The sequence below is a fragment of the Bison bison genome, unplaced genomic scaffold, assembly GCF_000754665.1.
Source record: "Bison bison bison isolate TAMUID 2011002044 unplaced genomic scaffold, Bison_UMD1.0 scf7180017864327, whole genome shotgun sequence".
Taxonomy (NCBI): domain Eukaryota; kingdom Metazoa; phylum Chordata; class Mammalia; order Artiodactyla; family Bovidae; genus Bison; species Bison bison.
In genome coordinates this window covers 3,476,737-3,496,689 of record NW_011494899.1, presented here as the reverse complement: position 1 = coordinate 3,496,689, position 19,953 = coordinate 3,476,737, and the positions used below count along the sequence as shown (strand labels likewise).

Below are 19,953 nucleotides of genomic sequence, written 5' to 3'. Positions count from 1 at the left end.
TGCCAGGCACTGGGCACCACTCTGTTAAACCTCTCCACTGCTCGTTCACTCATTAAAGTCTTGCTAAAACATTATTTCTGCTTGCTTGATTAATTTAAACTGAGTCTGAGGGAGGTGAATAACTTGCCCCAGGGCACACGACTAATGAATAGGAGAGCTGGGTCTCACTAAACCCAAAGACCACATTCCGAAATTCGGTACCAACACTGACAAAGCAAGGCGCACAGGGCCTGGCATTTAGTGCATGTTTAGAGGAAAAAAAAAAGAAAGAGCTGAATCAGAGTCTCTGGAGATGCAGGTCCCACCAAAGCCACACTGCACTGCTTTGTCCCCACCCTAAGTCTTTTCTTTTTTTAATTTAAATCATTTCATCTTCAAAAACACAACCTCTGCTGTTCCTTGCTGCTCTCTGTGGGATCAGTCAACACAGCTGAACAAAGGCCAGAATCAGACAGGAGGGTCTGGGAAGTGCACCCCTAAAATGATGCAACAACGAGTCAATTCTCCAGCAAGCAATTCTGGGAAATCTGCTCTGGATAAGGCACTGATCAAGGTTTAGCAGATCATGGGCCTACCCTTCCGGTTGCTTGTAATTCCCTAGAGAGGGCAAAGAACAGGTGGGCTCTGTCCTGCCCTGCACCTGTTCATCCTTCTACTAGTAGGAGCACCCTGACTTTGCACTGGGGATCACCCCTATCCCACTGGATACAGTTTTATAGAGACTACCAGACGAGATGCTTCACGTTCCCTGTGCCAATGAGTAGACACGTGACCCAGGGTTTGGCCAAGGAGATGCTCTTTCTAGGACTCTGAGTCCCTGGCAAAGGGTTCTTTTGTGAGGTAACAGGCAGAAACTGATGTCTGTGTGCAGAGGCAGGGCCTCGTGAGAAGTCCTTCCCTGCCTCACTCCCCATCTCCACCCCTGAGTCTCACTCTTGCTCCTAAAAACGGAAACGAGTCCCACTATGCTCAGAGTATGAATTGTCCCATCCCCAACAAAGAGACCCTGCCCTGTCCCCTTATACGCCTCTTGTTGTGAGCCTTACTCTCCATCACCTCCAGTATAAGATGGACCTCTGACTACTTCACTTCACTAGTACTAGTCAAAATACCATCATCAGGACCCAGGAAGGTTAATTTTTACAATTTCCTCTCACGCCCCAATAAAGCCAGAGTAAATTATTATGGAGTTTTGCCCTTTTCTTTTCTGGTTGACAGGGGGTCCAGTCAGGTCATTTTGATCTATCTTGCAAAAGAGGTACAGGAAGTCCAACTATATTCTCTGCCAAATGATGTTCACCCCTATAAAATATGTGTGTGTGTGTGCTCAGTCATGTCCAACTCTTTGCCACCCCATGGACTGTAGCCCACCAGGCTCCTCTGTCCATGGAATTTTCCAAGCAAGAATACTGGAGCGGGTTGCCATTTCCTACTCTAGGGGATCTTCCCAATCTAGGGATCAAACCCGAGTCTCCTGCACTGGTAGGGGATTCCTTACTACTGCGCCACCTGGGAAGCCCCTATAAAATATTTACCAGTTGTTATAAACTGAATTGTGCTCCCCTCCCCCCAGCATTCTTGCCAGGATAACCCAATGGACAGAGGAGGCTGGCGGGCTACACAATCCATGGGGTCACAAAAAGTCGGACGTGACTTAGCGACTAAACAACAACTGCCATGTATACAATGTCATCCACTTTATTTTGCACTTTCTACAACCCATAAGGCAGGCTACTTATTTTGCAGAAGAAGGAAACTAATACTGGGGAAAGGAGTGCCCCGAGTCCCTGCAGGTCATCAATGCAACATCCCAAGTTCAACCGAGGTACCTGAATTGTGCACCCAATACTACCTGGGACATACCTGTTTCCAAGTGTCATCAAATGGAACCACAGGGAAAAGAAGAAACACCCCAAGTCCTAGCACTGCGATGCTTCCTTTTTCTGTCATTTAAACCTTGGGGAAAAACTAGTTCAGATATAGAACTATTCCCCGTGGGCGATCTGGCCGGAGAGCTAATCAGAGCAATTTGAGTGCACGGCTAAACGAGGACACCCCTTCCTGGACCAAGCCTTGCCTTTATGGCAACACTTCATAAGAACCATTCCCTTACAACAAAACTGTCAAATCCAGCAACCACAGGCCAGAAACATCCCAGCTGAAGCCCGCCAAGCTGCTTTCTGATGTACTGTACACACAAATACCAATATTCCCCAGATGTTCTCCATGTAAAACATTTGGTTTGAGACACAGCCCTCCTTGCCCCAAAACTCTTACATTTGTTTAATGGACTCATACAGTTCAGCTAAAATATCCTGGAGCTGACATCTGAGGCCAGCCAGGCTCTGATGCAAGCGCCCCATCTGCAGAAAACACGAACAAGTAAATAAGACCGTCCTCCCCGAGATTTATGCGCCCTGCATCTCTAAGCAGGTCATAAAATGTAAGCTATGTATGGAGACTGATGCAAGTTGCTTTCAAGTGTGCTTCTGCGTCCATCTCGGTATTAATCTAAGACTGATGTTCAAAAAGACAGTAGGTCTGGCATGCTGAAGAGGAGGCTGCATCCTGCTTCTCTTTTTTTAATTAATTTTATTTATTTATGTATTTATTTTTGGCTGTGCTGGGTCTTTGTGGCCGTGCAGGCTTTAGTTGCAGCAAGCCCAGGCTACTCTCCAGTTGCAGTATGCGGGCTTCTCATTGCAGTGGCTTCCCTTGTGCCGGAGCACGGGTTCTAGGGCATGCAAGCTTCAGCAATTGTGGTTCCCTGGCTCTACAGCACAGGCTCAATAGCTGTGGCGAGCATGCTTAGTTGCTCCACAGCATGTGGGATCCTCCCAGGCCAGGAATCGAATCTGTCTCCTGCATTGGCAAGCGGATTCTTTATCACTGAGCCACCAGGAAAGCCCTGCATCCTGCTTCCTACTCCTTCAGAAGTTAAAAAATCTGTCACTTGAGCAACCTAGGTGAATGAGGTGAAGGTAGGTTTTCTCCTGGTTTTAGTTTTCCAAATACTCCGAAGTCATTTATCCCTTAACCCACAATCTGGAACACAGGCAAAATGTGAACAAAATGGAAAATGCAGTGGACCCTGAATCAACAGAACCAGCTCACCCACATACTAAACTGAGTGAGTCTGGCTGGCCCAACTCCCCCCAAAATGGCTCATTCCATTACATGAGAAAACAGTACTTTTCTAGATTCACTGTCACGATTCTAGACTCTAGGTTCATTTCTAGATTCATTTCTAGATTTGTGGCCCATTCATCTCTGAAGATTGTATGAGGAAGGGAAATAAACTCTTAGAAAAGCCACTCCAAGAAATGGCCTAGAATCTATCCACTGAGCCCCTGAATATGGTCGCCCAGCGTCTTCCTGCTACCATGGTTCTAATAAGCTTGTCATGGCAAATCTGTAGGGAAGTGGGAACATGAAACTAGGAAGCCACTACAGACAGCCTCACTGATGGATCAAGGCAGGATAACTAGCTTTACCTTTCATCTTTAACTTTTCTGTACCTTGTGAGTTTTCAGTTACCGAGCATGCATTATGTTTGCTAGAGGTGAAAGAAAAACATTATCGTGTAAAAGGGTCACAAAAAGTCATGGAAGCTGATGAAGGAGCAGATTGAGAAACTATGAACAGCAGGCATGGGATCGCCACAATACAGCACTGAGAACAGTCTAGAAGTTCCCCCAAAGACATCAAGAAAATGTTTAACTACCTTCGAGGTACTTTGCTTTAAGAAGGAAGGAAGTGTACATCTTGAGAAATCTTGAGAAACATTTCCTTAAGAAACGGCTACAATTTTTTTAAAAAGACTGGCTTGTACATGGACGAGTTTCAATTACCTGAAAAAATATATACGGAGCTCTCTTATAACTTTTTAGTATTTCCACTTGACCAATGCATCAGACTAATGATAATTCTCCACTTTCTTGATTGGGACTCATGGCAGGTTGAATCCTAGAGACTGCTGGGCTGCCTTCTGCTTTTCCTGCCCTCTTCTGTTCAATCAGCCAATGACCGACCACCATCCCAGCCAAGCCAACTGCCCCAATATGGCAGCTTCTATAGTCCATGGGACATCTCATCCTCCCAGTGTGTGAAAGTGAAGAATGAAAGTCACTCAGTCATGTCCAACTCTTTGTGACCCCATGGACTGCAGCCTGCCAGGCTCCTCTGTCCAAGGGATTCTCCAGGCAAGAATACTGGAGTGGGTAGCCATTCCCTTTTCCAGAGGGTCTTCCCAACTTAGGGACAAAACTCAGGTCTCCCGCATTGCAGGTGGATTCTTTACCATCTGAACCACCAGGGATGCCCAAGAATACTTGAGTGGGAAGCTTAATCCTTCTCTAGCGGATCTTCCCAACCTAGGAATTGAACTGGAGTCTCCTACATTGCAGGTGGATTCTTTACCAACTGAGCTACCCGGGAAGCCCCCTCTCCTCATCCTCCAAAAAACACCAGCAAACCAGGCTACAACTGTAACTTCCCCCACTCAAGGATAAAGATCCCCAGATTTCAGAAGTGTTTACACTCATTATTGCCAAGAAAAGGCGAAATGCAATGAGACAATGTATAAAAAATGCCCAATACTGTCCAACATACAGTACGTGCTACGAAACTGCTTTTTAAATTATTGTTATTAACAAATAGGCCATATGCAGAAATGTGTGTAAGTAAAAATCCTGCAGCAAAACCTTCCAAATACGAGGTTGAGAGGACGGTGTCAGAGGGCAAAGGGAGACGGGGGTTGGGAGACAAGGAACAGCTGTAGTCTCTTTTGAAAGGGGACAATTCGGGTCACCCCAGTAAAGAAGTCCCTCCAAATGTACTTCTGTAGCACTCAGGGAATCGATTTTGCAGGATGGAATTATTTCCCTGAAATAAACAGACGCACAAAGGTCGCTACAATTGAAGCCTAAAAAGAAAACAAGCCAGCTGCCGATTTACGGGCAGCCTCTGATGCAACGGAGCAAAAGGTCCCCGGCTCAGGTCCAGTGGGATGGCTTAGGCCCCACCAGCCCTCCCTGGAGGAAGGAGGCCACACAGGGGAGGGGCCTTGCCTTGCTGCGGGCAAGGTCCTAGGGTGACCAGGCACAGAAGGGACACCTTCAGGAGTTGCAGACCCTAGGGCCCCTGTTGTCAACAGGCTCCACCATGGACTCAGCTATGCACTGAGGCATCTGTTCAAAAATGGGCCCCATCCTCGAGAGCTTCTAAAAGGGCCCTAGGCTATTCTAATGCTCAGCAGGATGGAGAACCCACAGTGTAGGGGGAAGAGCCCACAGTGGGGTCAAATGTGCCTGAGTCTTTAACTCAGGTGCTACCCTGCTTCCTTGAGCAGATGAGTTACCCTTTCTGAAGATCAACTTCTCTAAGCGCAAAGTAAGGATAATGGTCACTTCACGACAGAGTCACTGTGAAATGGAATGAGGCATGGAAACACTTACAGAGGGCGATTATCCTACCAAGCTCACTTTATTCTTCTTCTTTCAAGGTTCTCCCAAGAGGGTCAGGAGTTCTGGCATCTCTCAACTCTAAGGGGTTGCCTGCCTTGCTAGGTGGGGGGAAAGGGCACGTCGTTCCTTATGTTGAATCCCCCCCATCATACACACAAAATATCCACACTCAGAACCCCTACTGGGTGATATGGGCTTGTGTGCTAAGTCGCTCCAGTCATGTCTGACTCTTTGCGACCCTATGAACTATAGCCTGCTAGGCTCCTCTGTCCAAGGGATTCTCTGGGCAAAAAAATACTAGAGTGGGTTGCCATGCCCTCCTCTAGGGAATCTTCCCCACCCAGGAATCAAACCCACGTCTCCTGTGGGCTCCTGCATTGCAGGCGGATTCTTTACTGCTGAGCCACCGGGGAAGCCCCGAAATAGGCATATTCTACAGCAAAACTATGTAAAGAATGGAGTCCCAAGCAGCAAAATGAGGGAACAGCTAGTTGGTAAGATTTGCTTTGCTCTTCCTGTCCAGAGGACAACCTAACCTGGGGGCAACACTTTCTTGGGAGGTCCCTGCCCCTGCCTCTGTCTCCTCTATGAGCTGCAAGCCTCTTTCACCTTCCAGCACCACACAGGGCAAGGTCATCTTAAGCCCAAGGGAATGTCTGAATGAATTATGCTCCCTGAAGCCAGGGATGGGCATTTGTAGATCCACAGAGTTCCTAAGGCCTACACGTGTTAAGTCCCTAAACAGGCATTTCATAAATATACCTGGAACTTTGATTCTGAGTAACTGGCAGAAAAGGATATAAAGGCACATTTGACTTTTGGGGAGCAGCAGCTCAAGGCCCAGTGACTGAGAGCAGCAGCTTCACAGCACTTCAGGGTTGGAATTCCACCTACAAGTAGTGTAAACATGGGCCAGTGACTTAATTTTCTGTGCCTCAGTTTATCCACTGTAAAATGGGGATGATAATGCTGGGCATCTCCTAGGGGGACCATGAATTAAGTCAATGATTCAACAAGCTTAGACTACTGCCTGACCCAATTCCTGCTAAGTAATTGTTTGCTATTATTGTTATTCCTCCATGGGATAATAACAGACAAAGAGATCTCAAACTATGGCTCCAATATAAAGGTCTGCAGTCTTAGGAGGGCTCCAGGTATCACAAAAGGTGGAGTGAAGAAAGTGGGGTGATATTATCCTCAGATGAATGCAGAGAGCTTCCCACTGTTGTGTTTCCCAAGGACATACCATGGACCAACCCCATCACGTTTCCTTGTGGTATTTGGTCAAATTGCTGAAGACTCCCAGGTCTCCATAAGTCCCCCTACCCCGCTGGACCAAGCTCTCTGGGGTGGGTGTGAAGGATGGTACATTTTAACAGGCACACCCAGAGACTCCCATGTCCCTGCAAATCTAAGAGCCCTTAGACTGGCTAAGCTCCTTAACTAGAGTCATGTCCATTTGCTCACCATCACAGCCTTTAAGCCTTGCACAGAGTATGCCTGACATATACTACATGCTGGACAGGTATCAGGTGAATCCATTCAAGCGTTACAACTCTGAAAGTATTCAGTCAAGGTCTGCTATATGGCAGCTACATGCAAAGTGATGCTAAATCAGACAGACAACTTCATTCATTTACTCAAAATCTTCACCATGCTTACTATATACTAGGTAACTGTACTAGACCCTGGAAATGCAGAAAAGATGATGAATGAGGTTGCTTAGAGGTAATTACAGATGGTGACAAGAGCTATGAATGGAGCTAATAAACAAGGAAGCGGATGGAGCATGCTGTCATTAAGCTCAGCCTCTAGAGCAACACCATCCTTTAGAACTTTCTGTGATGATGGAAATTATCTTCCCCACACTGTCCGATGGTTGCCACTGGCCCCGTAGGGTTATCTAGCACTTACCATGTGGCTTAAGGAACTTAAGGTTTTAATTTTATTTCATTGTAATGAATGTTAATTTTAATAGGCACATGTGTCCACAAGAGACAGTGCAGGTCTGGAGGAGGAAAGAGATTAGTAAACGGGAAATTATAACACAAGGCACTCAGTGCTATGCCGGGGGGTGAGGGGGGTCAAGCACCATGTGTTATCAAATGCCTCTCACCCAATTACCAGATGCTCTAACATTCTCTGGCTCTGGGAATCGAAAGAACAAGGTCAGGTACAAGGCATTGTACTTGGGCTGGAATTTTTATAGGCCACGATCAGTTGGAAGTGGTATGCAGCCCGGCCAAGCCCCAGAGACCGTGGTTCAAGAACATCCCATCATCCACCAAGCCTGCCCACAGCTGCCAAAGAGATCTCTCTCGTCCCGTCATTCCACTGACGGTCATTTTGTCCTTGGCTACAACATCCCACTGGGCCTTGCATGGATTTTACGAGATTTCTTTGCTTCAAGCATAAGTACGAATACAAGCCTCCTAAATTCCACCGGAAAATTGGTGGCTAATCCAAACATTTCATAAAATTAGAACTCATTGTGGGGCTGAAAGGAATTCAGACTGTGCTGCCACCAGAGAAATGCAAAATATTTGTTATAATTTCTTCCTTCATGAGCTGTTTCAACCAGCAAGGGCTCTTTCAGCTTGACATTAAAGAAGGCGGTGGGGTGGGGAGGGGAGGGATGGGAGAGTTTTTGTTTTTGTTTTGTTTTCTTTGTGGTTTGCAAAAAGCATCACCAGATGATGAAAAATCGAGGAATCCTGCCGGCCTCCCTAATCCCTCGGCTAGCAGGGATAATAACTGTCCCCATCTCGGCTGCATCTTGGCTTTATAAAGAGGGTGTTTTTCCTGGAAAATTGTACTTTTGCTCCTTAACTTTCTTCTTGGGCTTTAGTGACAGAATTTTTGATATCCTGAGATTTCATCAGCAAGAGAGATACCTGCAATCATTCATTCAGGCATGCATGCAGGCAGGTCAACAATACTGATTTGCCAGGCACTGTGCGAGGCACTTGGGCTACACCAGGAGACAAAACTGGTGAAAATCCAAGCCCTGGGAGAGCCCGCCTTCCAGGGAAGGGAGACCAACAACGGAGGATTCAGTGACTCCCACTTTGAAGCAATTTGGAGACCAGACCTAAAGGCTCACCAATTGCAGAATCTGGATGGGGCTGGAGTGGAAGTCCAAATCAATCCTAGAACGCTCATCTCACAGAGAAAGTAGCTGAAGAAGTACAGAAAAGGGGATATAATTCTCCCAAGGTCAAGCGGCTCACATGGTGCAATGGAGGAACCAGCCCCCAAGCTTCCTGACCACATCCCCAGACTCCTAACACTCCACAGCCATTCAGCCAACATGGACCGCCTTCTTCCTGTGCACCAGACACGGAACCAGGCACCAGGAGTAAGACATGGAACAACTGGCTTCACAGAAACAAGTTCCTCCAGTTGCTATTTTCACAAGCCCGGAGACAACAGTGAGTCTGGCTGGCTTCAGTGGGACTCCACCCCTGGCCCCCAAGTGTGTGTGAAGAACCAAAGCAGGAAGCTGCAGAAGATTCCAAGGATCCACACCCGTGAGAGGCCCAGCAATTATACCTTGAACCTGAAGGCAGATGGCCCAGGCCTAGAGCCCAGCTCCATGACTCTGCGAAAGTCATGTGACTTCTCTAAGACTTTCCTTCCCGGTCTGCAAAATGAACATACTAATAATGCAGGTTCAAAGGAGAGAAGGCCCCTAAAGTGGTTAGAACAGTGCCTGGCACACATGCACCGTTCAATGCGTGTTTCCTGCTATTATGATCATTAGGGAAAGGATCGTCCTTCCACTCTGGACCTTCCTACACATTCAAGAAGGTGGCTACGAATCAGTGGAGATTTCCACTTCATCCCTCCCATCTCCAGGATTGATACCACCAGCTGCCAGCATTCCCACTCACACACTGATTCCCTCCCAGAGCATTCCATTTGATTCTGCCTGGGAAACAGAGATCAATTAACTGTGAGGAAGACGCAAAGTGAGGTTCTCCTGAGCGGGTGCATCACAGTCCTGCCTTTCCATTCAAACACGTCCATGTGCTGGGCTGAGCTCACCAGGTCAACCCAAGTCTCGGTCTCTTCCCTCCCACGGCTTCTGCTAAGTGAGAAAGATTCACTTTCTAGTCTACCCAGAGCTAGACAAGCTGGAATGTTACATCAAGGACCGCTGAGAGCTTCTCAAAGTTTGCTGGCAGCTCTTCTAGTTGATAACAAGAAAGTCAAGGCTGTATAACCAAAGTATCTGATACAAAGCAATGAAATTCTAAGAGATGAGAGAAAGGGAAAAAACACACAACAGGGAATGGGTCTCCTTCAATAGACGGGCGGGAGGGGTAAGTGCGCACCACAAAGGCTGGGAGGCTGGGGATGTAGAAATGACAAAGGGCAGCTGCATGTTCTAGAACCCAGAGCTGGTTGAGTTCCTCTGGGGCAGAGGCTATACTCTGTCCCCTTGTCCCGGCCTCCCCAGTGCCCACACAGTGCCTGGCACAGAACAAGAGCTCAGCCAAAATGTGCACAAATATGTTTAAACGTGCGACCTGGGAGAGGCAGAAGGAAAACTGACACCTGTTTCTACTTCTTGGAAGCCATCTAGAGTCACAGCCGAGAGCTCAGACAGACGTGAGTTTCATTCCAGCCATCATCCCCAGGTCGTCACAGACAGTGCATCCCTGGGGGCTTCAGTTCCCTCTGCAGTAAAACGGGGGCTGTGATAGCATCTCTCTTGGAGGAGGGAGGGTCTAAGAATGACCAGGAATTCAGTGAGACGATGCAGGCAACACACTTACCCCAAGGCCTGGTGGATATAAAGTGCTCCACAGAAGTGAGTCTGATGGCGTGACTTCATCTTTAAGGATGGCAGAGTAGTAAACATGAGCATCTATTCTGCCTTTTAAATGAGGCTGCCAAAAACATGCCTTTCCGTGGGGAGAGGGCCTCCTCCTTGAAGCCTTGCCTCCACCCACCTGTCCCCCGGATGAAGGAACTCCCTGGATGCCGAATGCCCCCCATCACTGCTAAAACCACGGGGACACCCAAATGCACAACAGAGAGCAGAGGTGGCCACAGGCCTCCAGCCTCCAAGGCAAAGTCCCCTAAACTAAAAGTACCCAAGGAATGAGTGAAGATCCCATCAAGCAACCCAGCAGAACATGAGACTGCCTTCCTCTGAATCCTGAATAATAACAGTCTATAATTATTGACAACCAGCTACATGTCAGGCACTGTTCTTGGCACAGTCCCTGACAACCTGGGAAGTAGGTTCTACCATCATGCCATTTTATAGATGAGAAAACTGATAGCTTCTTTGAAAGTATTTTCTAACTCACATGGGTTGTCCAGAACCCACTTCATAAACAAGCTTAAAAAGCAATGTCTGCCTTGAGCTGAAAGGAAATGCAGGCTCTCCCTACACTTGACAAAGCCTGCACCAAACAATCTTAAAAGGGTTTGGGGAGCCAAAGATACTTCCCTTTCCCGCAACAAAGAGACCTCCTGCCAAAAACCAGGCAAGAGGAAATGAAGTCTGTTTCATCAGTTCCATTCAGCAAATCCCAGGATTCTCTTCCTATGAGCTGGCAGGGACCTTGCTGAGCATTTTGTCTTGGTCTCTCGATTTATAGGTGAAGAAAAGGGATTCAACACTGGGGCACCTACTGTGTGCTGTCCCGTGCCCAGGCTGCTGGAAATACAAAGACAGCTGAGCCCCTGTCCCGCCTTTCCCAAGAAGAGGGCTCCTTCAAGAATAACATTTCTCTATGGGCCAAACACTTTTCTAAGAATTCGACAGACAATTCGTTGATCCTCACAACCACTCCCCATTTCATAGATGAAGAAACTGAGTCTCAAATTTACACAGGATGTTAGAGCAGGGTCTCAAACCCCAGTGCCTGGCTCCAGAGGCAGACTCAGAACCACTCCTTTTGTACACTTTCCTTCCACCTTCCTGTAGGAGCTTGGGGTTATGAGTGTCCTTGGCAGCTGGGGTGAATCATACATGAACTGAGCCCAATCACAATGAAATGACAACAGCCAGCAAGGATTCCCTCCAACCTGCACCCATCAGTTGCCTCCGTGGCTTTAGAGTCAGAAGAACTAGCGATACACAAAGTGTGACACCAGCGGGAGGGGACGGGATCGTAAGGAAACACTGACAAAGCAGCAGCTCCCTTTTCTTACGCTGGGGAATTGCCCCTTTGGCCACAGAGATGCAAGCTGCGCTCTGAGCCATCTGGACACCGCCCTTCCCCTCCCTTCCAGGGAAAGAGGGAACCAACCATGGCGGCCTCTTAGCACCCTCCCATTAAACACCCTCCCATTAAACACCTCTGGCTGCCCCTCAATACCTCTAATGAAAGTAAACCAAGTGGAATTCTTTTCTCAAGTTTTAAAGGCAAATCACGACGGTGTTTTTTTCCAGACATACATTAACTCTGCACTCCAGCTGGTTTACAATTCTTTAAGTACTTGATTTACAACCCAGGGAGAAAATGTTTTGAAAATCTTGCAAATGCATTTTGCATCTCAAGCTTGCCTACTCCCAGAGCTGATCACCGGGGATTCTCAGACAGGGTGGGGGATGCAGTGAAGGGGGGCGGTTGCTGGTGGCTCCCGGAAGTGTGGGAGTGACCAGGGAGACCAGAGAGTTGCAAAGAACTGCGGGAAGCAGCCGCCAAGGGTGGGAATCAGCTCCCTTCTTCCTCCCTGCAGCCTCAGCGCAGAGCTATGATGGAAAGGCACCTGGCCATGCTGGGCCGACCCTCCACAGCTGTCCAAAGGGTGATAAGGAGAGGGGTGACCCGGAAAAGGGGGAGGATGGGGGCCCAAGGGGCCTTCCCTGCTGCCTCCCACCTCCACAGACCCCTCCCTTCTCAGGACTGCTGGTGTACTCTTCATGCAGCTGTTTATTCATTCATTCATTCATTCACACTGAGCATCTACTATATTGCCTGGCTACAGGCCAGGATGCAGTGGTAAGACAGTGACCCTGCCTCCCTCCTAATGGGGGAGGAAGGGGAGGGTGTGTGTACAGACAAATCATCAAACCCACAAGCTCTGGAGGAAACTGATACAGGCCCAAGACAAGAGGATATGGAAGCAAGAGTTGGGCAGCCAGGCAGGACTTGAAGGATATGCAAATTCAGAGTTTAAGTCCTCAGCCACCCATGCGAAAGTTTAAAGCAGGGACAGCCACGACCAGGAATAAGAAGGCCACCAAGGTGCTCGTTGCTTGCACTTCTCACTAGCTCTGATTTCCAAGAGCCTAATATGCACAAGCTCTGCATCGGAAGGCTCCCAGTCCTACTTCTCATGGCAATCCCACTTTGTTGTATGTTGGCAGCCGCATTTTCTAGAAGAGAAAACAGAAGCTCAGAGGAAATATGTGATTTTGCCCAGGATCATCCAGGTGCTGAGCTGCAGGGGAGAATAGGAACCCAAGTCTGTCTGATTCTACAGCCATTTCTTCCTCCTCATTCATACCCTTGTGCTGTGCTCAGTTATTCCAGATGTGTTCATGACACGCCCCAACTAAGTCCTCAGTACCTCCATGGCAGGACTTGTCATATTCTGTTCTGAAACTTCCCACTGTCCTGGGCACTTTAGGAAGCCCTCGGGAAATATACCTTGCCAGAAGGAAAGGAAAAGATGGGACGACCCTAGTGGAGGCTGTGTCTTCATGATAGGGAATCTTTAGCCCAGCCCCGGGTTGAACATGCAGTTAAAAGTTTACTGAAGAGCCTCACTGTGAAGTCAACATCTGGCTGCCTCTGGACCATTTCCAGAGAATTTTATCAATACAGCCAGACTCCACTCACGGGTGGGTCATCTGGCCCGGCCCCTCCTGGGCCCTGGGCCTGGGATCTTCTCATTCCTGCACTGCACAGTGTCGTCTGGGCTGGCGGGATGATAAATGCATTCTGCTTTAAAGCAGATACTTCGCAAATCATAACTTACAGATGCTCCAGGACTTTCATGTGGGAAAGACAAATGAGACTTAAGCTGTCTGACTCCGGGGCCACTGAGGACAGGAAGCCACAGCCAGGACGGCTCTCTCCTCTCCACGAGCACAAGACCGAATGGGAATTCGAGCAGGGAAGGGTCTGCCTGACTTTGCAGACACTGCTATGTTACCCGCCATTCATTTCCAGCCATTGTCTTTTCAAGCCCACAAATCAGAAAGCTCTTTGAGGTCAGGGGTGATGACCTACAGCTCCCATACCTCCTGAAATAGTTACTCACTATTGTATTCCCTTCTGTGCCATCCCACAAGCCTTTTGCCCGGGACCTCCTATGTGCCTGGCACTCTGCTAGGAATGGACAGCAGATCCAAGATGGCTGGATGGGACTTGTCAGCAGACAAGACACCTTGACTCAATCCTTATCTCCTGCAGCTTCCTGGGAGGAAGTGAGATCAGACATCCTGGAGTGGTGAGGGAGCACTTCTGTCGCTGCAAAGTGAACCAGCTGACTTCCAGAGGGCCCCAAGGGATTCCAGAACCTGAGGCTGCTGAAGGCACAAAGAACTCAGTGTGTGCCCAGGAGAAGCGCTCCTGGACCTGCTTCATTAACAGACTCGTGGCCCAACAAGCAGACCTCTCTCCCCGCCCTCACCCCTGACACCATTCCGATCTTTATCTTCTCATAGCTCAGCTCTTGAGAAAACCTCCAGGTTGGCTCCCTGCTCCAAGCCAGCACTGCAGATCCCTGGGCTCGGAGCCCCGCTGTGATCAGAGCCCAGCTCAGCCCACCTAGGGGAAGGGAGCTGGCCACAGTCTTCACGTTCACACTGCCTGAGTCCAGGCCCCGACTCTGCTGCAGCGTGTGACCTCAGCAGGCTAGCGAACCTCTCTGTGACTCAGCCTCTTCATCTGGAAGATGAGACGATTACAGGATTGTTATGAGAATTAAATTAGTTAAATGGACCTGGCACGTTATAAGCACTCAAGAAGAATTAGCTGCTATTATTTATTGTTATTAAATGTTATTATTATCCCCCTATTCCTATCTTACCTGCCTTGCCTCCTACTGCATAAAGCCCATATTCCAAGACATCTGGCCTGCTCACCCCAGAATCTGCCCTCTGCCTGAAAGCTTCCATATTTCGGTCTTTGGAAATACAAATCAAGGGTCATCTTCAACAGCCCTTGCCCTCCCTAATCCTACAGTATTCCCTGGCCCTCTCTCAATCCCCTTCCTGAACAATGAGAAACCTCTCAGGAAAAGCATCTCCTCATGGCTAGTTCTCTTGAACAGGAGCAAAATACCACATCCAAATCCGGAGGTCACAACAAAGATAAAAGGTTCTCCATGTCTCCAGCAGCAGTGGGTCTCAAAATAGACTTGTCTGATGCTTCCTTGCTACTTAACCCTGGGCAAGTTACTTAAACTCCCCAAGTATTGTTTTCCCCATCTGTTGAATGGGTCTGAGGTGAGTGCGTGCCTCTTAGGGTCATGGTGACAATCAGACATGAGAAAATATCTGTAAAGCACTTAGCACAGCCTGACATACCCCAAACTCTCAAAAATATTGGCTGGTAGTAATAAGAGCAGTTGTGGCATTTGAGGGAGGGGGTGTTCCTATCTAGCATGGCACTCAAGTTAATGAACTGATCTTCAATGAGCTATGTTTCAACTTGAAAATCTCCAGAAGTAATCAATTCCTGTACAGAAGAGGTACCCACAGCCTAGCAACTGCTCACTCTTGTCTCTTCCACCAGACTATAAGTTCCTTAGGTCTTATCCATGTGTATGCCCCAGAATTTAACATGGTGAGAAGCATATGGCAGATGGTAATAAATCTTTGCTGAACTGAGCAAAATTAGTTCAATATTTGTAAGTACATTTCATCATTGCTACTAGATTATAAACTCCTTTTTTTTTTTTAGATTATAAACTCTTTAAGAGTAAAGATCATGTCTTGTTCTAGTAAAGATGTATTAAATGAGTGATGGAGAAATACCAAATGAAGAATTGGGTTTTTTAGACTCAGCCTACTCAGTTACCAGCTGTGCAACCTCAGAGAAGTCACTTGACAATTCTGTGCCTTATTTTTCTCACCTTAAGGATGGATGAAAAGTTTGGACTACACATCTGTCGAGGTCCCTTATACCTTAAAACTGGGTTTGGGCCTTAGCTGCAATATGGTACCCCAGCCACCCTGCATATGACAGTCATCCACCCCTGGTTCGGCAGGCCAGCTTACTAATTTGCACCCCTGAGCTGCAGTTTTCCAGCATCAAGCTATGAATAACTTTGGGCCAGTGCTTAAAATGCCCACTTTTAGTCAAATCAGTTGCTTTGCCGGGTAAGGATGCTCCATCACCCATCCCAAGGCATCATAGTAATTTGGGGGCACAACTGACCCACCAGCTCTGCCATTCCCATGCCAGACCCTCCCGGAGACCTGCTTCCTGCTCACACCACACCTCAAACTACTCACAAGAGATAACTTGGAGCAGAGAGAGAGTTGAACTTAGTTGACGGTGAGCTGATCGCATAACACCTCTCCCCAAAACGTTGTTTATTTTTGCTCTTGGATTTTTTGGCAATTCTCAGTGCAGCCTGAGGGTCCAGGGAGCTTGGCTCAAAGAAAATGCCATGTTATAACACAGGGCCCGCTCTGCAGCCCTGCCCGAAACTGTATCAAAACGAAAGTTGTGCAATAAACAAAGCCCAAATTCAAGGCCTTAGAAATGTGTTCAGATCCTATCAGAATCTGGCTGATGGTCTTGGCTTCCTATGGGTGCACTTCCCTAATTAACCTGAAAAGTTGCTTATTTCTCCTACCTCTCTCTGAGTGAGTTAATTGTCCAATGCATCATGCCTCTCTGATGGTCTTAAAACCTAAATGAAAGTCCAAGTGAAATGAAGGGGAAAAAAATCTGCTAAAAAAAGAAACTGAATTTGCTAATTTCCCCTTTTAAGGCTTTCTAAGGGCTTCCCTGGTGGCTCAGCTGGCAAAGAATCCACCTGCAATGTGGGAGACCTGGGTTCAATCCCTGGGATGGGAAGATCCACTGGAGAAGGGAACAGCTACCCACTCCAGTATTCCGGCCTGGAGAATTTCATGGACTGTATAGTCCATGGGGTCACAAAGAGTCAGACACAACCGAGCAACTTTCACTTTCATATAGGTTATTTTATTCAATTCTTACAACTAGTTCATGAGGTGGTACTATACTAGCCCATTTTACAGATGAGGAAATGGAGGCTTCTGAAGGTTAACATAGCTTGCCCAAAGTCACAAAGCTAGTCAGGAATCAGTCAGGATTTGAATATAAGCCAGGGCTCTTAGTCCTTCTGCCAGAGTGCCTCACTTGTGCAGCTTATAAACTCTGGAAGAAGCCACTTTGAGTCCTTTCTCATAGACATGCCCAGACAGTAGCAGCAAGACTACATTTGGGATGAAAAGGATGCCTGGAGAATGCCTGGACCACGTAGAGGGCTGGACCAGCTGACTCCAAGTTCCTGATTCTGCAAACTCTCTCTTCCGAACTGCCTTTCACAGAATGCTGATGCTCCGTGGTGTGCTGTTTGACTCAGAAGGCCATTCCAGACGTGCAATTAAAAGCCACAAGGTTCTTAAACAATTCTCTGTCTCAAGGGTGCTGATTTCATAGCATCTCAGGCAGCCTAACACCCAGCACTGTACTTGGGCCACTTGCGTTGGCAAAGCAGCTGAAAGGCGCGGCGCCTCTTGGAAAGTGCTCGGAAAGGCTTGAGTACAAACGAAAATAAAGCATCACTTTGCAATTCTACCCAAAGACCTAAAAGGCAGAATTGAGACAATGTGCTCTGAATTTGGAATCGCACCTCAAAAGCAAGTGGATATTCAGTGTATCCTTGGAACCACAAGAAAACTCCAAAGTCACACTTCAGATGAAAATTTCTTGCTGCTCTTGACAGATTCTGAGTCACCAAGCACTGTACAGGCAAGAACAACTTGCTGACCAATTTTTTCTAACGTATGTTTTATTTTCTGTCCAGTCAGGCATAGGGAATTTTCCACCTGACAATTTCTGTTTCTCACTTAAGGTCTGACACCATCTGTGAGCAGTGTGCTCCACGAGGGGGGCTGAGGGGACGGAGTTGAAGTCAAGGAAGCCTTCCCTTCACTCAATCTGTTTTCTCATCTGCTTAATGCATCTACTTAGATGATTTTGCTAACATCCTAAGCTTATCAGGTAGAAAGCAGTCTGGGGATTGCCAGTTTCTGGATGTGGATCTGCTACCAGATTGAGAATCTTTACATAATCTTTGAGTAAAACAAGAGATTGAGCTGTAATGAGTAGCACAATGGGAAACTGAACGGAGAGCTGGACAACAGAGGAGGACCCAACAGCTTGCTGTTGTGAAATGAGCCTCTTCCGTTCTCAGGGCGCCCCCTAGTGGCCATTCGATTAAATTCCGAAGGAATGTTCAGAGTTTCTGCAAATAAAGGGAAAGAGACACCCACCACAAGAGAAAGGCAGGCTCGCGCCTACTGATGCAATCAGTCCCTTTCGTTCTATCCTAGTCCGTGGATCAGACAGCTATCAGAGGGAATACCTGAGGCCCCAGTGAAGCTCAGAAAGATGTCTGCCATAAGACAAGCTTTCACTCTTGCAGTTGGCGGCAAGCTACTCAGCCTTCCGGAGTCTGTGCCCCCTCACAGATCCCAGACACACCCTTACCACTCAACCCCTCACAAGCTCACATCCTCAACCTGCAGCTCCAACCGCGTCTGGTTTTCATTACTCCGCTTTCGAACTTCCCAGCATGATTCTTCAACAGCTATTAAGACAACATGAGCAAGGAGCTAGGCTTAGGTTTTGCTTATTCAACATCCAGCCTGGGGAATATCACCTCAGACAAAAAGCATGAATGAAGCGCACGTTTCTCAGCCTCCTCTTCCACAGACCTTCGAGTGTGCTCCTCAAAGGACATTCCTGCATCTCCTCTTGAAAATTTTCAATCTACAAAAATGGCACCTGCCCTCTCGACTACTTGCTATAGATTTTGTTGATAGGAGACAGCTTTAAAATACTATGTACAATCTCTCAAATTTCCAGTTAATCTATAATGGACTTTAATTTTTAGGATCTGGGATAAAGCTGTATCAACCCAAAGAGTGAAGCCTAGAACGAAGGAATTATCCAGATAAACCAATATTTGAGAATTGGACTGGCTGAACTTTCTGATTGGTGTCAGGTTTTGTCCACAGAACTGTCACTGCACAGATGCAAAAGAAAAATACTGACATCAACCCACCACTTACTTTATTCAGCAGCCCATTTTGCTTTTCCCCTGTGATCATTTGTTAAGTTTATAAGCAACCCTGGGCTCCCAAACACCCCCCAAAAGTGTGCACAAGGAGTTTCATAATTACTTCCTGACTTTGGCCCTCAATCGATTAAAATCCATCTGATAACGCTGAAAATGAAAGAACCATGTTAATTTTCTGCCACACACCACACAAAATCTTTCTGCAATAGTCAGTCACTTTAAACCCAACCCTCTAGCCACAAGCAGCGTGGATTGCAAGGGCCTGTTCTGCAGAAAGGAAAATGACAACAAGCCAAAGTTGGGACAATGCAAAGACTCCAAAGCACTCAAGATGTTACTTGGGGCTGAGTAAATGGCCTTAGGACCCTGGCAGGGTTACAGCTGTCACAAAGAGTGGGGAGGCTGGGTCAGACCCCTTACACAATACAGCAGTCTTGCAGCCGGGGCCTGAAAGGCCATTGAATCTGCAACTCAGTATGGCTATCCATGCCCTAGGCATTTCAGTCCTTCCAGAAGCCAGCAGCAAACTGTCACAACCCTCAGGCATGAGTGTTGAACCTTCACTTCTATTCCCTAACCTTCTCTCTTAAAAACAGGCAGGAGTCCGTCCTCCCTTGCAGCGACCTCAGCACCGCGGCGACGGGGACTGGGAGGATGAAGGGGGAGCGGGGGGATGGGGGGGGGGGTCTCATTCATCCATAGGATACGGGACCAGGCGAACCAGCTCCGAGCTGCGGATGTGGCTGTGTGTGGAGTTACAGCAATAAGGCATTCCAGGGCATGAATGCGTGCCCGCGAGGGAGACCCCAACGGTCCCGATGGTGCAAAGTGTTTGCAAATCATAAACACTACTTTGCTGCTGGGATCAAAACCCCCAAAATATGCGCAGACAGGATGTAACAAGTGTTTCGGGAGAAAGACACGCCTGAGCCACGGGGGGCTGGAGCGGCGGGGGCGGGGGTGAGAGTGAGGAATCTGTCTGGGGGTTCCGGGGAAGCCCCCTCTCGGACCAGAGACCCCCCCCTCTGCGCCCCCAAACCCCGTCGCGTGAGCGCTGCGTCCCCAGCCGCGTCTAGACCGAGCCCGCCGGGTGTCCCCCCAACTCACCACTCGGCCCGAAAACCTCTCGGTGGCCCGCTTGACTTTGCCGTAGGTGCCTTTGCCCAGGGTCTCCTGCAGCTCGTAGCGGTGCTTCAAGTTGTGTTTGTGGTGATGCCGCTTCACACCGTGC

General features: G+C 47.9%; 1 protein-coding gene across 1 annotated transcript in view; it reads right to left on the bottom strand.

The window, feature by feature from the left end:
* Positions 1-19,949, bottom strand: part of NUAK1 (NUAK family, SNF1-like kinase, 1) — a gene marked incomplete at its 5' end in the record, with an annotated part of 80,799 nt that extends 60,850 nt beyond the window's left edge. Inside the window, one exon of the mRNA XM_010853460.1 lies at positions 19,830-19,949. Coding sequence (XP_010851762.1) covers positions 19,830-19,949 — 120 coding nt within the window. The remainder of the gene's footprint in view (positions 1-19,829) is intronic.
* Positions 19,950-19,953: the final 4 nt, after the last annotated feature.